General features: G+C 36.5%; 1 protein-coding gene and 1 long non-coding RNA gene across 2 annotated transcripts in view; one reads left to right on the plus strand and one right to left on the minus strand.

Moving 5' to 3' along the window:
* The first annotated feature begins 8,953 nt into the window (after positions 1-8,953).
* On the plus strand, positions 8,954-13,015 carry LOC135287326 (uncharacterized). Its single transcript, XR_010351057.1, has 3 exons — positions 8,954-9,800; positions 11,834-11,936; positions 12,825-13,015. It is a non-coding gene; the product is annotated as an uncharacterized LOC135287326 (long non-coding RNA).
* Positions 13,016-14,898: 1,883 nt separating this feature from the next.
* The window catches only part of THSD7A (thrombospondin type 1 domain containing 7A), a 260,490-nt gene continuing 251,543 nt past the window's right edge, over positions 14,899-23,845 (minus strand). The window contains exons 28-31 of the mRNA XM_064411230.1: positions 22,933-23,015; positions 22,392-22,602; positions 19,014-19,101; positions 14,899-17,325 (exon numbers count right to left, since the gene is read on the minus strand). Of these exons, the coding sequence (XP_064267300.1) occupies positions 17,241-17,325; positions 19,014-19,101; positions 22,392-22,602; positions 22,933-23,015 (467 nt within the window). The 3' untranslated portion in view covers positions 14,899-17,240. The remainder of the gene's footprint in view (positions 17,326-19,013; positions 19,102-22,391; positions 22,603-22,932; positions 23,016-23,845) is intronic.

A 23,845-nucleotide genomic window follows, 5' to 3' on the forward strand; every position in this document is an offset into this window, starting at 1 on the left:
TGCTGGCAGTGAGAGACACACAGGGCTGCATGAATAAGAGCTTGAAGGAGGTCATTAGTCCCCTTTCGTCACCCTGAATTTATATCTAGATCTGATATGAGATGGGAAATCTGTATCCTGCAGTTTTCTGTGTCCATGCTTCTAGAAGTGCTAAATCAGCATAAAAGCAGCACAAAGGGCTGGGGCAGTGGCAGTGGTGACAGCTAAAGCCAGGGAAAACCTTGGCAGAGCAGGGATGTGCCAGAAGTACTGCAGTGGATAGTGCAGTGCGGTATACAAAGAGATGCAAGTGAGAGCAGGAACAGAAAAAGGAAATTTCGGTCTCTGATGGGACCTTCCCAGCGCAGTAATCCGGGTCTCCAAAGCTCCACATTGCCCTGATTTTATTTCTGCGTCTGCTGCACAGACAGCATCTTGGGAGGATTCTCAGGGCGTGCAGCCCCAGCCCGTGACAGCGTCCGTGTTTCCGGCAGGAATGTCCGTCCGTCCGTCCGTCCGTCCGTCCGCGCGGCCCGCCCGCAGCGCCGCCTGCTGGCCGCTGCCGCCGGCTGCAGGCACAGCAGCGAGACCTGCGGGGGGGAGCACGGGGAAACACAACACTGTAAAACTTTAAAACAGCGTTTGCCGAATGCCGCATCCTGCCTGAATTTCCAAAAGGCAGCGTTCTTACCGGGAAAGAGCTGGCTGATACCTCCTACCTTCTCCCTACCCAATGGCTTTATTTTCTTATTTGATTTTATTTTAAAATTTTATTTTATTCTATTTTAAAATTTTATTTTATTTTTAGATTTTACTTTATTTTATTTTATTTTTAAATTTTACTTTATTTTAAAATTTAATTTTTATTTTATTTATTTTATTTATTTTATTTTCTTTTTAAATTTTATTTTATTTTTATTATTGTTTTTTATTTTTATCTCTGCATCTTGCCTTCCAAGTGCAGGATTGTCATATTACAGCAGCACAGAGAGTTCCTGTGTCCTTAAGTGAAGAGCTCCCCGGGGCTCCAGCAAAGGCACTGTCTTACTCTTGCCAAGCTTGCCATTGATGCTGAAGTGCATGAATGCTGACAGGTTGTGAGAAGTCAGGTATTGTGTCTAGGTGAGAAGAATAGGTTAGACTAGGTGGGTCCTTTGCCAGGGGAAAAAAAAAAAAAAAAAGTCATTTTGTCATATCCAAAATATCCATCACCTAAAAATTGTGATGGATACCGAGACAAGATTTTTCAGAGCCAGCCAAGTTGTTTTCACAATAAAAGGCACAACATTTTTCAGGTAATGAGGCACTCCAATAACCAAATATGAAATATTACCCATGTGTTCATTTCCATTCTCATTTTCTATTTTTTTTCATTCTCAAAACATATAAGCTCACACTGGCTAGAATCTCATGAGCTTTGTCTCTTCATTTTATTGCCTATTGTCAAATACTCTTCTCTCCTCCTGTATAAGTCCAGGGCACATTTCAGCATCAGCACTGCTACACAAAATCAGCTGGGCAAAGTTTGTATTAGAAGCTATTTACTGTAGTTTGTGAGGGAGATTGCTGACACTGGTTACTTGACAGCAGCTTTGCAGTCAGCCAAAAGTGGAGAAGTAATTTAATTCCAGTGTTCTCTCCAAAGAAAATCTTTGAAAGGACAATAATGAAGTAGGAATAACATCAACACAGAAAGAAGCAGAGGGCAGGAGAGACACTTCAGTTGTGTAGTTCTCATCCAAAAAGTTTGCCTTGCTCATTATTCATTTTTCATTATTCATGTGCTCAGGGCAGGAGCTCTCACACCCATCTGTTTCTGAGGAGTGAATTGGAAGTAGCTGTTGCATTGTAGGAGCACTGGCATGAAGAAAGAGTAACAAAATCTCTGGTAATAGTGTTAATAATTGTAGACTCCAAGTGTAAAAATAGGGCAGAACCTGGTTTTATAAACAAGGTATCAAAGTTATTCTTCTGTATATGGGTCTCACCATTAACTTTCCTAGGTCTAACCTCTGGTAAAGTGCAGTTTTAACTGGCCTAGACTTAGGAAAGTCACCTTCCCAGGACACCACAGGGACCTCTTGTTCCAAGGGAGTTGTCTCCTTCTCCTTCTCTTTAACTTGGTAATGCATTTGAATGTTCTTGGGAGATTTCACTCTGAGTTGAACTGTGCTTAGCATTGATACTAAAACGAGATGTTATTTTTCTTGGTAGTGAATGTGTTTTCATTTCTGAGAGAGAGGTTATTTGATTTTTAAGATAAGAGGAAAATAATTATAAACACCAGCAGAGCTCATAATGGATAATATTAAGCTTAAAAATGTATAATTGTCTTCCACTTTAACAAATACTTATCCAGAGGATGTCATTACTTTTTTCAGCCCCTCAAAATTGCAAGGCAGAGCACCTGGCTACCTCCTGGGGGCTCCTAGGGGTTGTATTCTCTCTGTTTTTTTGCAAGAGTGAAAATGTGGTTGTAACAGTCAGGACCTCAAAGGGGAAGCCTTTGAAAATGTATTGTCACCCACATATCTAAGTTAAGGCCTGATATATTAAAAAATTATCCTATGTCTTTGGCCTAAAACTATGTCTTGGCTCACTGGTAGCTTGCTCATATATCTGGTATCCTGTGTGCAGTTGCTGCTATATCCATTTCTCATTAATGGTATTTTTTATTTATTATAATTTGTTAATGGTATTATTAGAATGGTTTCCAGAGCTAGGCCTCCAGCAATGGATATAGGACATACACAAACTAAAACCACCTTATATTTGTAGGAAGGTTTCTGATGCAACACTTTGTTTTTCCTCCCTGGTCTTGTACCAAGGCAATGTTACACACTGGTAGTTCCAGTTGCACACATGTGTTAACACACACACACACACATCTTAACACACACACACACACACACACACACACATATATATACACACACATAACTTTATATATATACAAGCAGATCAGTTTTAAACTATCAGTAAATTTTTCAGAAGTCCAAAGTTTGTGATAATTAGCACTTGAAAAATGTTGTGAAGTCGTTCGTCATTCGTGTTTTGACACGCACAGACTAATGTTTGTACTAAAAATGTGCCAAAGATTCATTGCTTTCATTTGCACCTCTGTTTGATTAATCTTTTTTTTGTTGGCCCATCACTTTTTTTTTGTCAGTTATGGTTCTTTGCTGGTAATCTAACATGTTTGAAGTCCCTCTTTGATTCAAATAAATGAAAGTTGGATGGTATTGTTTGAAAAGGTGCTATTCCTGCTAAATAATGAAGTCATTCTGGCTCAGTTTTTTCATTGATAGGTCTCCATTTGGCTAATTGGTCTCATGACATGTGAAAGTGTTTAGAGGACATCACAAAAGTGACAGAAAAACATGCCCTCAATTTGTCTTAGTGTTCTTTTAAACTTTTCTGAAGTTAATTCTTTCTTCTTTTTAAAGCTGTAAACATCAGAAGGAGGTTTTATTAAATTGCTTTTACCTCAGACTACAGGGGGCTTTTAATGGAAAAGGGACAAATGCTTGAAACTGTTGAATCTTTGTTCTTTTTCCAAGGCAAGAACATTGGGAGTCTACACAATGGGATTTTAATAACTGGTGTTATTACCTTCACAGCAGTAAAAAAGATGGGGGCACCTGGTTTTACTGGACTGGTTAAAAGGAAATGAAGCAATTCCATATAATATGTACTTGCAAAAGCACACAGAAATATAAACATCTTATTTTCAAAAAGTCAAACAGTTCTATAGAACATATATATGAAGTTATAAGAAAATATTAACAGGCTCTCTCTGTTTTGCAGCATCTCAGGTACCATGGTGACACCTGGAAGCATAGGTGCACTTCCCTGAGTAGTTAAGCCATGAACAGCATCCTCTGGAGCCCTTGTGGATACACCTGCACTAACGATGGCCCACAGACTGGTGTCTTCTCCAGAACTGAGAACAACCAACATGGCACATCTGGCCTTAACAGAGCTGCACTTCTCCTTTGCCTCTCCTTTAACCAGCACCAAAATCCCCCTCAGTGCCCAGAGAGGCCTCGTGGTGGCTCCATCTCTGCACTGCCTGGGAAATTCCCAGCTCTTGCAGGGTGAGCCATCCTTGGCATTCAGGCCGTGGTCATTTCACTTACAAGGTGGTGTGCAAATGTGTGTTGTACATAGCAAGGGCAACTCTTCTGTAAAAGTGAGCAGAAAAAGAGGTATTTACAGTATTATGTTACTGTATGTATATTCCACAGAGGCATGCTTCATTTATTTTTAAAATTTTAAATCTTTTAAGAATTGCAGTTGATGATATGAAATCAGGCATATCAGATCCTCCATGACCTTGATATTTTTCTATTTGTCCCCTTGTAGTTGAAATAAATGCTTCATTTATTGCCTTCAAATTAAACTGCTCTCAAGATACCTTAGCATTCTTGGTGGACTCTGCATTGTAATGAATCTGAAATTCTCTGGTATTGCCTCTGGGAGATGCTTGTGGGTTTTCACACCAGTTTGCCCCTGTTCAGTGAATACTCACATTTCTTTCTCTTTTTTATTGTTTCTTGAAGAGTTGTTAGCATTGGACAAAAGAAACATGAAAATGTGGGAGCTGTCTCTGGCTGGCTGGCTGTTCTTGCTGCTGCTGCACAATCTCATAATGCTGTTGCAGCTCTCTGCTCTTCACAGCCCAGTACTCACTGGAACTGCTGTTTCTAGTGCAAGCTGTAAGATCAAAGCAGATACTGTGAAAAAGATTATTTTGTATTGCTTCATTTCACATATTGTCTATTAATTGATCCCTTGTGTCATTTAAAGTCCTAACAATCTGTCATTGCTTTTGAATTTCTGTTGTTTTGCCATGTATGCAGACATTATTTTTTTCAGCTTTTATTTATTAAACAGAAGAAATTGCAATAATTAAGGAGTTTAGTGCTAGGAAATTTTGCAAAGTTTATATGTTTACCTAAATGTCTCATCTAGGCTGGTGAGTCAGGCTGACCAGTGAGTTATTTTTACACCCACTTCAGTGAAGCTGACTTTTTTTAATGCTTTGAATCATTTGCTATTACATGCTCTGGCCCTCTGCTATGCAAACAAGCTTTGCTGCTTTTCCTTATTTTTTTTACCCTTTCTTAATATCATGATTGCTTATAAATAGTTCCACTGTTGTGGCTGTGGTTTGTTTTCCATAGGCTCAGCCATGTTTCATATCACTGTACACAAACACAGAACTTGGTGCTCAAGCCTTGTGCCTTGGGCCTGTTCTCATTAAACCATAGGGGAACTTTTGGGAATCAAAACTGATTGGACCTGTTTTATGGCTACAGACATAATTTTACCTCGACATTCTTTGCCTGGGAGTCCAGTGCATGAGAATCCAAAATGTTAAAGAGGGTTTTGGGAAATCATGCAGGCTCTGGTCATAGGTGGTGAAGCCAAACCTGGTAGTTGAGCTATTTCATCTTGCAGCAATATAGGGATTTTCTGTGGAGAAGAAACAGAAACCTGACTCTGTTTGCTATTGAAAGATTATGAAATAGGTATTGGTTTTGTTAAAGAAGACATCCAGGTGCAACTACATCACCAAAGTCTACAGAAAATTTGTGTCATGCTTATAGATGAAGATAAGGGCCTATAACAGAAAAGGTAAGGCTTTTGACCAAAGGACTGTCACGTTTGGGTTTTTTTAATTAGAAAGTCAATATATGGTATCCAATTTTAGCTGAAGTTTTAAAACAATATTAAATTGCATAAGGATCAATGAAAGTATAAGCAAGCAAAATAAGTAGTCATAATGGCAAGGTTTGCAAACGTGTCACCCTGGACCACCTGGCCTATCAGCACACAGCTCTCCCTGATGGAAGGGAGCTGGATGCCCTCCCTGGCCAGCAGGATTGTTTGCCTCTGCAAATGTTCTGCTGCTGTAGGCAGGTTGGTTTGAATACTTTGTCAGATGGGACTTCTACTGATTTCTTTTCTCTATTGCCTGGAGAGGGCTTTAATTATAGGAATCATGAATATTGGAGCTGAAATTTGCCCTGACGTTCTTCAAGGCCATATATCAGACCATATATCAAAGTCTGTATTTGTCTACATGCACTTGAGTTACATGTTTTTTCTTTCCTTATTCTGAAGGAACACTGAATATCTGAATTTGCTGGAATTTTAGACTGTTCATATTTCCCCCCATATACATTATGACATTTACATTTTTTCAAATCCTCCTTCCATAAGAATCTTGTTCCTCTCTCTTCAGGCCAAGACTCTTTTCTCCATGCTGTGGGGTTTGCAGGCATGTTTCAGGTGCTTCCCTGTGTGCTGAGATCCTGGCTGCTCAGGGAACAGACACACAATGTTGAGAATGAAGATTGACCAGATCCCCTGCTTCTTGTCTTGTATGATTTCTGGCAATGGTACCTGCTGTAGACTGCACCCCAGATCTGCTTCTAACCTACCACCCTGGAACCAGAAGGGCAGTAGATGCTAAGAGATGGTACAAGTTCAAAAATAAATTGGTTCCCATCATAAAATTTAAAGCCACCTAAGTCTGCCACATACAGTGAGTGCTGGACAACTGCTGGCCTAGGGAGTCCTGACACAAATAATATTTGGTTTGAGAGTGTAAATGCAAAAAAAAGCCTGCCAGAGTGCTGTGAAAACTTCACATTTTTATTATTCTCTAAAGATTAATTTCAGATTTTCCAGTCATTAATATGTTTTGCTAGTAAGTTGTTTTATAAGGCATAGGAAATTCTTTGCTTATTCTGTCCCTGTCTTCACCAGTCATTTGCTAAGCTGTAGTTAAAGGCACTATTTGTCTATTAACTATCACAAATGTAAGATATTTTAACATAATTTTCCTCTGCTCTTGAGGAAGCCTCACAGCACATGCTTGGTCATGTTCTTGATCATATCAGATGTTGCTGTGGCTTATTGCTTTATGACATATTTTCCCTTGCTTTTCTTTCTTCCCCTATTCTATCTTGCAGTGTTTTGCAGTTAATTCCAGCTACTCTTTAGTTCACTTCAGGCACTTTTTTGTTCCAGTTGCTCATAACTTTAATATTTCCCATAACTAGCCCACAGGCTTCTTTACCATGTCTGCTCAGTCAGTATTTTTTAGCATTAACCAGTTGTCTGTTCACATTGAATAGTTTTCTAGCTCATTGGCATATTTTGGTGGACAAAATTAGTGCAACGGGTCACCCTTGTGACAAAACTTCTGCCATTATGGCTCAGATAAAAGACCTATTCATGCTCAAAAAAATTAATATATTTGTATAATAATTATAATTGTTGATTCTTTTCTTTAATCACATTGCTTTACACATAATGCAGTTTTAGTAAATTTAGGATTTTTGCTTCTGTTCTAAATTAAACTATCCTACAAAACTAGCTTGATTTTCTTAATTAAAAATAACAAGAAATGCCTCCAAGGTAATGACAACCTTTCCTTTCATTTCTACACATTTTTCTAATGATTTGAAGCCAGAGTGTATCTAGCTTTCAAGGTTTTCTGTTTCTTTTTCAGAGCTTGATGTACCAAGAGACGATTAATGTATGTCTATTCATATTACTCAAAAAGTCATCTATCCTTTTTTCTCATCAATCGGCCCCAGAATCCTTTCTGCTGCTATAGAGCTGTTAGACTTAAAATCTTGCTTGCTTATATAGGTAAAGCTAAAAAATTATTAGCATAACTGGAAGTGAAGCACTCTAAGCACTGCTAGTCCAGATCTAACTGTTTAAAAAAGAAGGTTAATGCAGTTAAAATGTTTTTATAAACACCTCCTAGTGCTTATTTCAGTGTTAAGGATGTCTCCACTGCTCCTCTGGGTGCTGAGATTGGTGGGGTTTCATACTGGTGGTAGTGGTGGGGTGTTAGTGAATTGCCACCTCTAGTTTTTCAGTGCGAGGAATATGATTTTTGTGTTAATCCTTACTCTAGGATCAGTTTGGGACCATTTTTATGTGTCTGCCAAAACCCTTTTACACCTTTGCTTTGTCTGCATTGGTCTGTTCCATATTGCACCCAATTTATTACATATGGTGTCTTTTATGTATGTTAGACACTATTTCCTTGTCATCTCTAAAGCCAGTTGTGTCCAGGAACTGGTCTGCAATCATCATGTTAGAGTATTAAACACTATTCTGCACAGAACAACTGCTTCTTACTGCTATCTTTATAAAACTATGATTCTACTGTACAAATTAAATGTAGACATGTGGAACCCTTCCTCCTATTCTGACTTGTTCTCCTCTGTTGATGCTCTTAGCAACTAGTTCACCTCAGTTAAAAGACTTCCAGAATAAATAATAAATAATTAAAAAAACCACATGGATGTAGATACATGTGTCTGACAGTCAAATATGTACAATGTTGACAAAAAGAACAACGGGAAGGATTCTCCTCCCTCCCACACCCAAAAAACCCCCACCCAAAACAAAAAAACACCTGCAAAACAACAAGAAAACCCCAAAATTAAACGAACAAAACAAAAACTCCTCATAAACAAACAAAAAACCCAAACCCACCAACCAACCAAAAAATAAAAAGAAGAAAAGAAAAAGGCTCTGAGAATTTGAGATATGCACAAGAAATTGATTGTGAAAACTCTCCACAGAGAAACTGAGACCACAATGAACTTCCTTGTCCTTAGGAATTGTATGGTAAATGGTAGATCTGGGAGGCTTTTTTGAAAAGCAATTTGAACACAGTGATTTGGAGAATTCTTTAAAATAATATTTTTCCCTCTTTAAAAGCAATTTAGTGTACTTTTATTTAATTTTCCTGTGACCCTACTACAAAATAGAAGAACAAACAAACAAACAACAACAACAACAACAAAAAAACCCCAAACAAAAAAAAACACCAAAAAACCCAAAAAACAAACCAGCAAACCAGCAACTCTCCTGATCCTGTTGCATATGTGATTTCTTGTTATACACATAATTCAGTACAGTTAAGCAGACATTGCCAAGGATGTTTTGCATGGTAATTGACAACTGCTTAAATAGATCATAAAAAGCTTTAAACAATGTAAATCAAGTAATAATAAATGTTATTATCACTTATATTAGTTTCTTATAATCTCTATAATGTTATTATTGGTATATAAATCCTTAAATAATAGCAGACAGCTTCATAGCTCATAAGAATTTGTTAAATATAAAGACAATTTTTAACATGTCATGGCACAGCATTTAGATGAGACCCATGAGGTACTCTGCAGAAACACACTGTATTGCCATTTCACTGATCTAAGGTGGCAGATGAAAGTCTTGTCACCCGCAGTACCACCTCATGTCAAAGTGAATGCAGTTAGAGAGATGGAGTATGGCAATCTTCAATGTAAATAATGTTTTGCCTTTCTGAAGGAGCCCATTTGCAGTCTTGAGGCCATTAGACCTCTGCTCTGGCTTCTTCAGCACTGCAGTTCTGCAATAGGATTGGAGAGGCAGTGTGAGATTGACAATTGACTTCTTACTTGTGCTGCAAACCTTCCTTTTATATTTCTGTAAAACTGAACAAATGACTGCTACTAATGTTTTGCTCATCAACTTGTAAGTGAAGGCCATTTAAGACAGAAATGTAGGATTTAGCTCCAGCTGCTGCTCTAATGTTGCAGAAAGCTTTTGCTGCAGTTCATTAAATTCAACTTCAGGCAGTCACAAAACTGCCAGCTAATTATTTTTTTCTTTCCTTGGCTGAGTGGATCCTGGTGTCACCAATTTCCTCTCACAAAATGGAGCTACAGAATTCTTCGTTGTGAAGATTGAAGAAACAAAGCAGTAAGGAAGACACCAACACCATTTGTTAAAAACAGGTAAGACTGAATCAGTGGAACTTCATTTCCTACCAGTTTTTCAGACTATCTTGGCAGTCAGACTCTGTATGGGAAATTGGTTCTGTGCTAGTAGGTCACAGGGCCTTTATTAATAACTGTTAGTTTGTGTTTTGGGGACTAATAACCCATGGGTAAAGCCCTCTGGCTGAAAAGGAGCAGACCTGGGGCTGAGATGTAATTTTCCTCAGTACTGAGTACATGGGGTGTTTTAATCTCTATTATCTCAGTAAAAATCAAATTAAATTATGACAATTTCATTTTGTGGAAAATCAAAACTGAAAATGAGATCCAAAATTGAAAGATACATGTATGGAGATGCCACTCCTGACCTTGTATACAGAATATCTACCTGAACACAGCTCTGTTAACACATGGATGGTGCTAGACACCTCTTAGAAACTATTTAAAATATACCTCAACATCTGTACTACCCATGACTTTAAGTTGTTGGTATAGCTTATAGATTAAGTAACTAAAATCAGAGCATCCATATGTGTTTAAAATAACATTCCAAAACAGGAAACGTGAATAACCTCCTGCCATGGAGTTGCTCATGGAATAAGGATTTTGTTTGATTCCTGTGGTGATTCACTCTTTAGAGACATTACAGCCTAAGAATATTTCCAAACTAGCCCACCAAGGTTTCACCCCAGAATTCTTGGAAAAACAATAGGTGCTGAGAATTTGAGCTTATGTTAATGAGACTTCTCCCTCCTACGATTATACACAGAACAGACAACCCTTCCTATGATTTTACAATTAAAATTTACACAAAATGAGTATAAAAAGGGAACAGAAAAATGAAAGAAAAATGTAAGGTAACAACAATAGAATTACGTGATTAAAATATATAGAATTAGGTATCTTCAAGGTTTCTAAACTGAATTAGGTATCTTCAAGGTTTCTAAGTTGCTTCTTTAGTTGCAGGAAGAGAGGAAAAAATTACTTCAGCTTCAAAATTCACATTTTAAATATGCATATTTTTACTTTTGACAGTGTGTCTTCATGTACTTGTAAGTTGTCAACTGGCAACTATTGTTGTCTCACTGCGATCTTAAGAGTGAGAAGACACATCAAAAGAGAATTAAGGCTATGACAGCACTCAGTGCAAATCAGAAAAGTTCCACATAAAGCTGAAATCTGGCAGTTGTGTCAAGCATCAAGACACAATGGGGGCACAGGAATAAAGCTGTTAAGGGAATTGAGTTAGAGTATGAAAGCAAGACACAATATGGAACCCTTTGTCTTATATGACAATTTCATCGTTTTACATGGCACAAGTTGTGTAAATTAGTTTGGGTTCAGCTTGGGAGAGGTTTTTGTGGGTCTTCATTAGGCAGCACATTAAAAATAATCTGTCAGTACTGGACCGCCAACAAACTGAATGTCCAATGACAGATCTGTTAACTAAATTCTGGTCCCAGACTCAAATCATATTGCTATTTCCATACAGATATCTGAAGGAACAGCACTGGAAGGAGTTAAGAAGCTGAGAATTAAGTCAGATTTTGAAATTATAGGTAAAAAAGAGGGTTTGCTCTCTAATTATAATTATTCAGAGAAGGAAAAAATTATATTTGTTTTGAAATGCAACATGGAAATTGTGATGAAATATTTTTTATTTGTAAAAGCAAAAACTGATTGAGAAACAATTTTCTGCCATTATAAAGAATTACATGATATTTTGAAGGGTATTTTTGAAAATAAAAAAAAACCTCATTCATTTTGTATTTTCAATTTCAGAATATAATTCTGATAAATTTAAGGGTTACATTCTGAATAAAGTTCACAAAATATTAAAACATATATGGGAGCCCCTAACCCCTCATCTATAAATGGAAAATAGGCACAGGTTGGTGTTAACAACCTGTCACCCTGACACTGCTGTGCCCTCATGAGGCTCAGTCCTGTCCCAGAGCAGAGCTGCCTGACAGCAGAAAGAGGAATGGCATATGCCCAATGCCATTTAAGTGTGCCAGGAAGTAAGGCTTCCCACTTTTCTGTTTAAGCAGAACTCAGAAAAGATGCCCGTTTACAAAAGGATGTAGAGATGCTTCACCAGAATGTCCCCATGGGAAATGGCCCTCCACAGCCAGGAGCACTGCCCAAATGAAGGTAAGCAAAATGACAGACCCTCAGCCTCTGCTGAAAAAGAAATGAACGGGCAAGCAGAGACTAAGATACACACACATACACACCCAACCCATCCCTGCTATGTCCCAAAAAAATGTGTTTGTTCATCTGCCTGGTCATTACCTGCTTTTGGATAGACAGCCAGCTTTCCTGCATAAAAAAAAAACAAAACAAAAACAACAACAAAAAAAAAACCAAAAACAAACAAACAAACCAACAAAAAACCAAAACAAAAAAACCCCCCCAAAAAAAAACAACCCCAAAACCAAAACCAAACCAAACCAAAAAAACCAAAAAACCACCCAAAAAACCCCACCAAACCAAAACACCCTAAACCAAAAACCAAAACACCCAATCAGAAGATTTAGAGATAACATTTTCTGTAGCTCAACTGATAATGATGCCAAGCAGATCCTGAATGGCTGCTCAAACTCACTACTGTTTCAGCAGGATAATTTTCTGGATTTTCTAGATTCTCCAGTATTTTAGGTTTTCACATTACTAGAAGGCTAAAACATTTACAAAGCTTATCTTAGTCTCTTGATTTACCTCTCACTTTATGTCCTTTCATCACACTTGTACTAGAAAATCATACTCTCCTCTAATGTTTTGGCATTCTTTTTAAAACAAAGATGACCCTTTCCCATTAATTCAAAAGTCTTGCAAACAGTTTCCAAAATCCTACCACATTTTCTTTACAGAATGTGAAGACTCTATCATCTTCATTATTATACCACAAGTAATTCTCTAAATTGAAGCGAGAATTTAAATTTTCTTCTCTCAGATGTTTTTTAACTGGTTACAAATTTTTTGCTTGTATTGAATTGAACACATTTAAATGATCTTAAAATTCCTCTGTTCCTCTATTAGGTTTTAGGTGGGAATTCAAGACCAATGCTTCTGTGGTTTTTCTGTGGATTCCAGCAGGAGAAAATGTAGGTAGGAATTGTGAAAATCCTGAAATGCCTTGAAAATAAGAGTTGTGTTCTCTCAAAATTGTATTTAAATCTTTTAAGGGTTAGCTTGGAAAGGTTACTGGGGAGGTAATAGCTACTGAAACAGGACAAACCCCCATGATATGGTGTGTAAATTACACAGCAGAACTGGACATGAAAAGAATTGTAGTGACCTATTCAGCTTGACCTGAAGTGAATAGATGTCTTTTAGTGAGATCCTGATTGACCCCTTGTTTTATACAGAGGGGTTGCTTTTTCTGATATAAAAGTGGCAAGAAAGAAAAGGTTATTTTTTAAAATTTCATTTATTGGATATTTATCAATCGACAAAATATGTTTTGTAAATTTCCAGGTCAACTAGGACTGTAGCAACAGACTTGATTGTTACCATAGCATCAGAAAGTATTTTTCTTTTTAAATAGAAAGACTAATTTTTAACAAGAATATGTTTGCTAATGCCTTTCAGAAAAAAAGAAGAGACTATTTGAAAGGTGGTTATATTTTAGGGATCTGGCTTTTATTGTTACTCTATCCCAGCATAGTATACTACATTTATTTAAAAAAAGACATTAAATGATTTTGTGTTTATATTTATTGTCAGCAATACATCAGTTATGTAAAAATAACCCAGATGAAAATGTAAGACTTGTTACATTTTCACATCATCTGTATTAACTGAATAAAGCTTAGTGACAATATACACAAATTTGCAGTAGTAGTTGTACGTAAACATTTTGTGCATTAAAAAAGAAATGTACATAATTTAAAAAATAAAAATGCATTACACAATTTACAAATTAACATTAACAAAAAAAAAGGTAAACATTCCTCAGACAGCTGCCTCCTCATTCTACAAAATAAATATTCAAGTAAATTAAGTTAGGCAAAATAAACTCTTAATTCTTAATGATTTACATAAAGGTAAAAAGAGAGATTTCTATTTAATTCAAGGTATATTTTACAGTGATTTACACATAGGGTTTTTAAATTGCTCTCTTCAAATTGTAAGATTGGAAAAAAAATTATTACATTTTGGCAGGAGGAAGGGGGTTTCAAAATTGATGCTTTGTACCAAATATAAACAGGCTTGTGCAGTTGCATCAAAGCTTCAAAAAGGAACTGCTCCAGGACTCAAAGCAGACACAGTAAGCTAGAAACTACAGTTTTAAAAAGAAAAATATAAACCACCACATCAACAGGAAAATATCTACTTTGCTATTTTCTGAATGGTTTATTCGATCACTGGAAACATTACTTTCACAAACTAATAATCTACAGTAGTGGCTGCTTTAGGCACTGGATTTGTAGAAGCACTCTGATTTTTAAAGCAAATTGCTTTTCATTCTATATTGATAATTCACATATTATTTACTTCTGTTTCAATGCTAGAGGGCTTAATCACCTTTGCAACATTTAGATTTACATAAAATTTCAGCCTTCCTTACAGTCTAGTATTTTTTAATTGATAATGAGGGAAGCCACTCTGGCTTCAAATTTCCATGCACTTTGTTCATAGCAAAAATAATAATAACAATGCACTCTAGATTTTAAATGCAGCACTAGTATGATGCAGAAGTGCACCAGATATTCACTGATCAGATATAAAATGTAACACATACTAAATTACTTGCATGGATTGCAAAGGCCAAACATACTTAAAAAACCCTCCAATCTCTCTGTTTATTCATTTAATGTGGTAAGGAAAAGGAGATGTCATACCTTTAACTTCAATTTATTAAATGCTTAGATTTAGGACATAAAATTCTTCAAGGCAAGAGCTAGGCAACAGGTCCTGCTAAGACCAGCCAGTGTCATAAATAAAGATGACTCATTGCCAATGAAAGAAACCCTGTTCCCTCAATGCCCTCTTGGTCCAAAACTATTCGACAACACAGAATCAGACTTTTTAATTAACAGAAATGATTATTAAAATCTGTTTCCACATGTAGTTATTGTTCTTTAACACTTTATAGTTTTTCCATGTAGGGTTTTTGTTTTTTTTTTTTTTTTGTGTCTGACAAAACACGAACCAACCAGGTATTTCTTGTTTTCTACTAAAGAATGCTGAAAATTAAAATTACCAATATTTGTATTTTTGCAGCGGATCTTTACAAAGTGATGTAAGACTGAATACTCCAGTCCTGAAACACATATATGCATGAACCACTGCTGTGGCAGGGGGCCATGAAACTTCAGCAGCTGCAGCTGTATCAAGGTATAAAATGAGAAATTAAACCTGCACCAAAGATTGTTACCACTGTTCCTCTGCTCATCATTCCCATTTGGGGAATACCTACACAGTGGGATGAAGATAATTTTCTTGATGCAGTAACACCACACTGGTAATATGGCAGCTAAGTAAAGTAGGACCATAATCTCTCTTGAATATCCACAAAATGCTCACTGGTTTCAAGAATTATTCTACATAGAACAAAGGTGTCTATTTTTAAGAACTTATATCACCCATTGATATCCATGAGAGTCTTGTCACTGATTTCAGTGGATCTGGGCCAAAGTTTGCAAAGCTAGTTTCATTCAGTGTGCAAAAACTGGTGCTTCTTGAGTAAATAGAGTGATGAGTAGGCAGAAGTGGTTTAGGTTATAAAAAAGACCTGAGAACCTAATATTAAACTCCATGTAACAATTCTTTTTGAGAGGTTGCCTGATAAAGTTTTGTATTGCTTAGTAGTGGCACAGTCACTTGTACGTTCCGGCTGCACACAGAAGCCATTTGAGGAGAAAAACCCTTCTCAGGTCATGGAGCCCATCCGTAACAGCCATGTCACATGAGTGGCAAGTCAATGAGCTTCTTGTTGGAAGCCTAACACTGAAAAGCCATAAGCATGGAAGAGGTTAACAGTGAGTTTTCATACTTCCAGAGTTTTTTAAAAGTCATGAGTATTAAAATGGCAGAACTATTGACCTTGCTGTTTACTTGCCAGTACACTCAGAAGTTTAACTGAATAATTAAAAGAGTCTATTAAATTATCCTAATTAGAAAAGACAAAACGTCTCTGAGTATTGCAATGCCAGTAACAGTGAAAGAGCTCTCATTAATAGAAGGAAAGGAAAGTAAAACCATTTTATTTTAGTTGAACAACCAGAACACCTTTTTAGACAAGAAGTATGTCACTCAGGATTACAGGGCAACCACTTTTCTTTTTCTTTTCTTTTTTTTTCTAACAAAGTTAACAAATATAAAAAATCTAGTCATAAACAGCCTTCAAAGTACAATTAGAAACCAGCAGGACAATCTATACCAGTATAGGTAGATGGGGCTAGAAACTAGACACTTGTATTACTGCCATGGTGTAGAGTACAAATGGCTGCTGTGATGAGGAACGGTGTGTGTACAGCAAACGTCGTAGCTGATTCCATCTCGTCGCAGTCCAAACTGAACACTACTCTCTTCAGGATTCAAGACCTGTCTACTTGACACTCCTTGCACAAGACACATCATTATCCTTTCTGAAAAGAGGCAGTTTCTATGGCAATACTAGTTAAGTGCATATCATGCTGCACTAATATAGTGCAAAAATTTGCCTTACATGTAGCAAAAAAGATGCAGGCAACAGTTTGAGTTAGAGAAAGTAGAAACGTATTGTAACATTTACAGCAGGTATTTTTTCCAGACACCAACCACTAGAAAATAGTGAATCTGAGAATGCCTCCTCTATGGACATACACATGAGGCCTGTATAATTTGGAGTGGTAACAGGACAGAATTTTGCAAGCGAGTCATTGCCCTCTGAAACACAGGTTAACACAAGTTATCATCAACTGGCAAACTGTTGAACTTGCTTAGTGCGTTAATCCCAGTTAAAAGTTAATACTGTACTAAGCACTAAAATGCTCTTCATCACGTATATAATCTGATAGAATAATACATATGGTTCAACCGAGTATACATGTTATGTTTGAATATAAAGAGTCATAGACAGCTTGGTACAAACTCCTCATGCGTACTGATTATACGTGGTTAATGATGCAGGGGCTTCCAAGTGTTAATACTATGTCAGATACAGTATTCCGGAGGCAGAAGTGGTGCTCAGTTCTGAGACTGAGGAAATACCACAAATCTTCAACTGCAGTGTCTATTGTGATTCTGCCTGATTTCTCGGTGCTGATGGTCTAAAGTAAAGCAATAATACCTTTCATATCAGTAGGCATTATGAAATCCACCCTTTTTTATCTATGGTGCAGTTACAAAAAAGAAAAATTCAAAACACTTAATCCACTCCATAGAAAATCCCTGTGGCTTTGGACACCTTCTGATTTTATTCCCATAGTTTAGACTCCATTTGTCTAAACTACCATGAGTAGTTGTAGTTTACATGTCTGCGTCTCCATCATAAGCCAAGGTTAAAGGTTTCAGTCGGTTGTTCTGCCTTCTCTGGGGCTTCTTTGGCTTTTTGCTGAAACAATAAGATAATTTGTAAATAGAACAAGAAACTAATAGCATACAAAATGTATTTCAGTCTTAACTGAAAGATAAGCATGCTGATAATGCATTCAGTTATTTGTTTAAAAGCTATAACCCTAAAACCTTTACTGGGATCACAAATTATCCCTTTACCAACCCAAAGCAATATCTAATTCAAAGCTCAGTTGTTCAGAAACAAGCTGTTATGATGCTCATGTGACTTGATGAAATCCTTGGCAGGTACTCTTGCAACATCACTCAGTTTTCAGAAGAATTCAGAGCCCGCCATGCAATATTTGGTCATCTATCAAAACTGCAATCAGGTTCTTTTAAATTACGTAACTCAAATATTAAACCGCTCTTGACACATCAAGGGTTTCTGCAGGAAAGGTCCATCTTTTGATTGGTTTTATCTCATTATACTTGCTGTAATTCCTACAATTAATTCTAGATGTTATAATCAAACCAGTCATTAATAGCAGAGGTATGGTTGTTTGCTATAACATTCCTTGTCTAGCCTTGAATTACATTTTAATCCAGCAGTATTCCCAATCCATTTGATATAGTTTTAGAAAATTACCAGGCCAAAGGAAAACGAATGTTTATCCAAGCTTTAGTACTAGTCTTCTTTTAGAGTGTAATGTAAGCATTTCTGTAAATCAGGCCTGTGCATCCTCAGTTTTGTCCAAAATCTTATTTCAGCTGTGTCACTTTAGGCTGCTCAAATCTGGATCTTTTATAGGAAACCTTTTGTTACAATGACTTGCAGTAGCCACAGGTTCCAGTCCAAATAATCTGCAGTGTTGTTGAATGCTAATTGATTTCCTCTTCCTCAAGCCCTACTCCCCCAAAAAACCAACCAACTAACCAAAACAGAAAGACCACAAAGAAAACCCAAACAAACAAACAAACCCCAACAACAAAAAACCCAAAATAAACAACAAAACAAAACAACAAAAAAAAATCACAAAAAAACCCAAACAATCAAATCAAACAAAAAACAACCAAAAAAACCCAAAATAATTTTTATATTTTCTAGACAGAAGTGAGGTTTTGGGGAAAGTTTACTGAATAGCAAACATACCCAGAAGCCCCCCAAATGCCTACTAATGCAGTACAGCCAAGAGCCTGATGTATATGACCACACTTCTTGCACCTTTCACCTGTACTCACATCTGGATCAGAAATTCCAAACAGGATTGAGAAAACTTCAGGGAGCACATTCTCAAAAGTGACTTGTTCAAAAATTAATTCTTTCATGTATTAAAAAGATAAGAAAGTTTTCAGATTTTTTTCTGGCTCTGTATCTCTATATCTCGTCAAATATAAAATATGATTTGCCTGGTTACTCAATTTCCTTGTTGCTATTTTTCTCAGCATTTTTTGATACAATAAAATTATTCTGGACATTGTATGTAACAACCAAAATAAACTGAGCAAAAATGAGCTGTACACTAAGCTGCCCCATATTTTTAAGTTCTTACACCCTCAGAAGAGCATGTGGTGATCCATCATCTAAAGTACAACCAGAATCTGCTAATCTGAGTCTGGACAAAAAGACAAGGCTAATTAAACATTGCAGTTCACAGAAGTGCCTGCAGTTTCTACAGCAGCAGATGTAAACATTTTCATTACAGTCTGTGAGGGGACTGTTTTCTTATAAATAATTAAAGAACTCACCAGGCTAGATAGATCATAGAAACAATAAAGATGAGTAAAACAAATGCACCAGCAGCTACACCATAAACCCAGGTCTTCAGCCTCCCATCTAAAAGGAATGAATGTTAGTCAGTAGTGTTTGAGTTAGTCTAGTTGAATTATTAGTTCTGCTATAGCATAGAAATAATCCAAAATAAATGTCTTCACTAGCAATTACAGTTTAATCAGAGTAAATATTGTTAAATAATGAGCAATGACTTCTCTGTGCTCTGCTTTTCAGTTGAAGTCAGGATAATTCAAATGGAGCTGAGATCTGCGGCAGCGGCAGCAGGTCAGAGACCCAGAAACTCAGCTTTGGTTCTCCTGGTAGTGAGCAATCCCTCAGTGTGATCACAGGGCAGTGCACCAGCCTGGGACTCATTTAGCATCACTTTCAATTCCAGCTCTGGTAAACCAATCTCTCTGCTATTTTAATTCTTGTTCCTGTTTACTTGCATGTTTTTAAATGTCCTTAGCATGCTGTATGTCATCCATTCCTTAGCTGCACATACACAACTTTTACTACTGCATAAAGTAGCAAAATTTTAAAATTTCCTTCCCTACTAAATGCAAGTATTGCTGTTATAAATAACTTCTCACAAAATAAAAAGACAAAAAAAAACCCAGCCCACGCTCCTAAATAAAACAACTGTCTGTTGATAAGGACTGTATTTATGTGCAGCCTGTGCAGTTTGTATTTTGGACATGATGTCTCTGGAGGTTTAGGCATACATACCACCCTCCTTCTTGCCTCAGATGCACCCATGTCTATGAGGAAAATTATGTGCCTTTGTTTGTGGGGTTTTGCTCTGCCCCCAAATGATCATATCACAACTAAAGGAGTGCATGTTTTTTGACTCACTAGTTTCATCAAACTAATTTTTCAAATTTCTAAATGGCTTTTTCCAGGGGATTAGCTAGCCATATTGCATCTCCTTGATGATAAAAAAATAATAATTATAAAACTGAATTATTTCATTTTCAAGTGGTACAAGTTTTATTTCATGAAGTTGTGAGTATTTTCAATGTAAGTAAATACAACTAAAATTTTTCTGACCAAACAGTGCTTCTCATTGGCTCTGCAGAACCAAAAGACATAATCAATGCAGTTTTTATTTCCACAATAATATTAACAGAAGTTAGATTAAGATTGCTTGGTTACATAGCAGTGATCTCCATTGCTATGCAATTAAGTCTTGCTGTCATGTGGACAAGTTGTTCAAGACTAATTAACAGCAGAGCATTTCACCTGTGTTACCTTAATCAACCTAATGAAACATTTTAACTCACAATAAGTGACATAACTGGAATAACTGATCCGTTAAAGATTAATGGAACAGTAGATTTGACCTGACATACCCTATGATACAATAATGTCAATGAGAAGAATTCAGACTTTAGTACTGCTAAATAGGTTAGTTTCCTCTCTACTTGGCTTATTTCCATTGGTAAATGTAAGAGACTTAGGTTTTTTTAAATTAGTAACATCTCCTTGAAAAAAAGGCTGGCGATGTCTTGTATACAGATTTATTTGTTTTTGTCAAAGCAAGGAACTCTGTTAATGAGGTCGTTCCCATTATGCAACTGCTGACCTCTGACTCAGGCTTTCTGAATTCTCTCTGGACAGATTATTTCTAAGTATGCAAGGGAAGTGGCATCTCAGATTAATCTTTTTTGTGGTAATACCTCAGCCCAGACAACTGAAGAGGACAGTTTTAATACTTTCCTTTCTGGAACTGCAATGTAATTTGTGGAAGAAAATGAAAGACCTATTTTAGATCTAGACATAGAAACTGTGAGGAAAAAATAATCATGCCAGAGTAAACCCAAAACTTTCCAATAGATATCCAATCCTGAAATAAAGCAATCAAGCCTAAATCTCATCAGAATTGGAAAATGTTCACTTTCTCTCACATTTGCTCCTAACTTCACTGCATAAAGTATTCATTCTATTGAGAATGTTTAAGAATATCTGAACTGAGCTATGTCTACTTCCCAACTTGAATTACATAAAATTGGCGAGTTTTCATGAAGTTTCTCAAAAGTACCTTGCTCCAAAACCCTCCCTGAGCTCACAAGAGTATCCATATTCATAAATTGTTGAAAGGGACTGTCTGATATTTGCTTATTGCTATCACTCTGCATGCTACAACACATCCTCTGGCATTTTCAGGAGGGGTTAACTAAAAGGAGTAAATAACAACATATTTGGTAAGATACTGTTTTTAAAAGAGGACCAGAAAAGTTTAATTTTCTATTTTTTATTGTTGATTAAAGTACTTGGAGTAAAGACCATTTATTGCATGCATCAAATAAAATATCAAAGTACAAATAATAATAAACACTAGTAGGACTAATGGGATCTAATATTAGTATTTCTATTTTCTAACCCAAACATTATTTAATCTGTGTATTAGAAATATTTTTATAAATCTCAATTTGAAATACCTTATGGATTATGCATGTAAAGATATTACTTTCAATTCTGCAATTAAAAACATCAAAAAAGCCTTTAGAAAGAAATGACTACACTAATACACAAGTATATTAGTATATTTAGCCCTAGGTGTCTTAAGAGACACTTAAGCCCATAACCAATTACTCTCTTCCATATTAATAATATTTTGGACAGGCAACATATCTCTTAAGTGAAATTATTTTGTTAATTATTTTTTTATCCAAATATTTAGTAGGACTAAAAGTATTTACTGACATCTGATTACATTATGGACTTTATGAATAATTTTTTATGAAATAGCTTATATTTTACATCATCCTTGCATGTATTTGCTCAGCTCTAAAGAACATGGTCCAACATAAAAGCAAATATTGCTCAAAGAGACTTATCACAGGCCTATGCTAAATATCAATGATATGGTTAGAATTTGACTAACATGAATTAGTATAAATATGGATATGTCAGAAAAGCATTAGCATACCTATACCAATTATTTTCTACAATTTGTGCTATGTCTGCAAATTTTAAGAAGCCTTTACTCTTTGCAGTCTTCAGTGCTATCCTTTCATTCCTTTGTCAATAGAATTGTTGGTTAAGACACCATCATTTAATAGACCGGCTTCCACCTTTGCAGCAAACTCTCTTCCACTGTCACAGAATTTTAACAGGTAGAATGGCTAAAAAGAAATCTGCACTATAAGATTTCACTAAATGTATTGATGGAGTAGTGAGAGGGCTAGGTGTTTACTTATGCCTCTTCCTTTGTTTTCAGTGGGAGTACATGCCTGCCTTCTTAAATGAACAGTCAACGGTTTTTCTGATCTTCCTAGGCATACAAAAAAATAAATGGCAGACCCTGCAGCAGTACTTAGCCCTAAGAACTGCTCATTGCATGACTTCACCTGGCCCAAAAGGCTGCAGAAACCAGGTCCTTCCCCGTCCTGTCTGGTTACTGGAAGGCTGGGTAGGGTTCACAGCTCGACTGGTTTTCACATCTCCCTTTTTGTCCTCCATGGTGGGGATGACCACCACCGGGATGAGAGTGCACTGCTCGAGTGTGCCATCGGAGGACATGACTTCAGTGTATCCGTCTTCACAACTGCATGTCCTAGTCTGTGGGGAACAAGTGTTTTACAACGGGTACTGGAAAAACAATGTTTTCTGTGAGCTATGAAGCATAACAACATGGATGACTGGAAGAGAAGACTGTTTTGATGAGTGCTAACCTGGAGAGTACCTCTTCATATATTTTTATGCAAGTTCATACCACATCAACTATTTAACATTTAATTGAAAGGTAGAAAATTGTGCGAGGTGGATTTTAACAAATTTGTGACTAGTAAATTCTCTGAAAATAGTTTTTGTTGGCATAATCTTTGTAATCAAGAGATGTGTGGGAAGCCCTCGTGGGGTTGTTCTATGCTCCAATGCAGTAGCACATACCTCACTGCAGTAAGCGTGGGGTTGGCTGCACGGTGGGTTACATGACCTGTCAGCATCTGGTTGGCGCATCACTAAACAGCCCCCTGTAGGACAGAAAATCATATTTTCACATGGTAATACCTCACCACTGATGAAATAATTTGCTGCACTATATGATGGATGACAATCTTGTTGCTAATTTGAATGTAAGAGCCTCTTTATTCTAAGATGAAGGATGATTGGAATCAAGCGCTTTCTTATTTGTACAGTAAGGATACAGCAAATGTATTTAACTCCATGTGCATTTTAGAGAACTAATATTTGGCAATGGAGCCTTTTGTTTTCCCCTTTTTTCTTTTGGTGAATTGCCCAAAAAACCAATTTAAATGCTTTGTTGTACTCAAAGGAACAGACTTGGTTCTCTAGAGTCCTCCTTATGAATTACATATTGAAACTGTGGCCACAATAGAAATAAAAACATAATTTTTATTTGTATGTTTTCCTGTTGAACTGAAACCAAGTTACTCATCCTGTTTATGAAAGGATACCTGTTTTCTGCTACTGGATCATTTTTACACGTCTTTATGAATCAAGGCTTCATGTTAGTCTGAGATTTTACAAAGGAAAGCAGATTTATCAGTAAAGCATATACTGAATGTTACAATACTCATGATATTGTGAGTTTCAGTCTTTTCCTTTTTTATACAGACCTAGTTTTCATTTCTACAGCTTTATATATAGTGCAGTTATTGTTATGGACCAGTACACACAATCAGGATTTCACTATCACTTCAGCCAGAATGACTATTAAATACATTTAGAATCAGTTTGAATTTACCTGTGTTTCCTTTTAGCTTATAGAAGAGGGATATGAATCACATTGTTTAAAATTTGTACTGCTACAGGACAACTTATCACGCATCTCCCAAATTAA

The sequence above is a fragment of the Passer domesticus genome, chromosome 1 (genome assembly GCF_036417665.1).
Source record: "Passer domesticus isolate bPasDom1 chromosome 1, bPasDom1.hap1, whole genome shotgun sequence".
NCBI lineage: Eukaryota > Metazoa > Chordata > Aves > Passeriformes > Passeridae > Passer > Passer domesticus.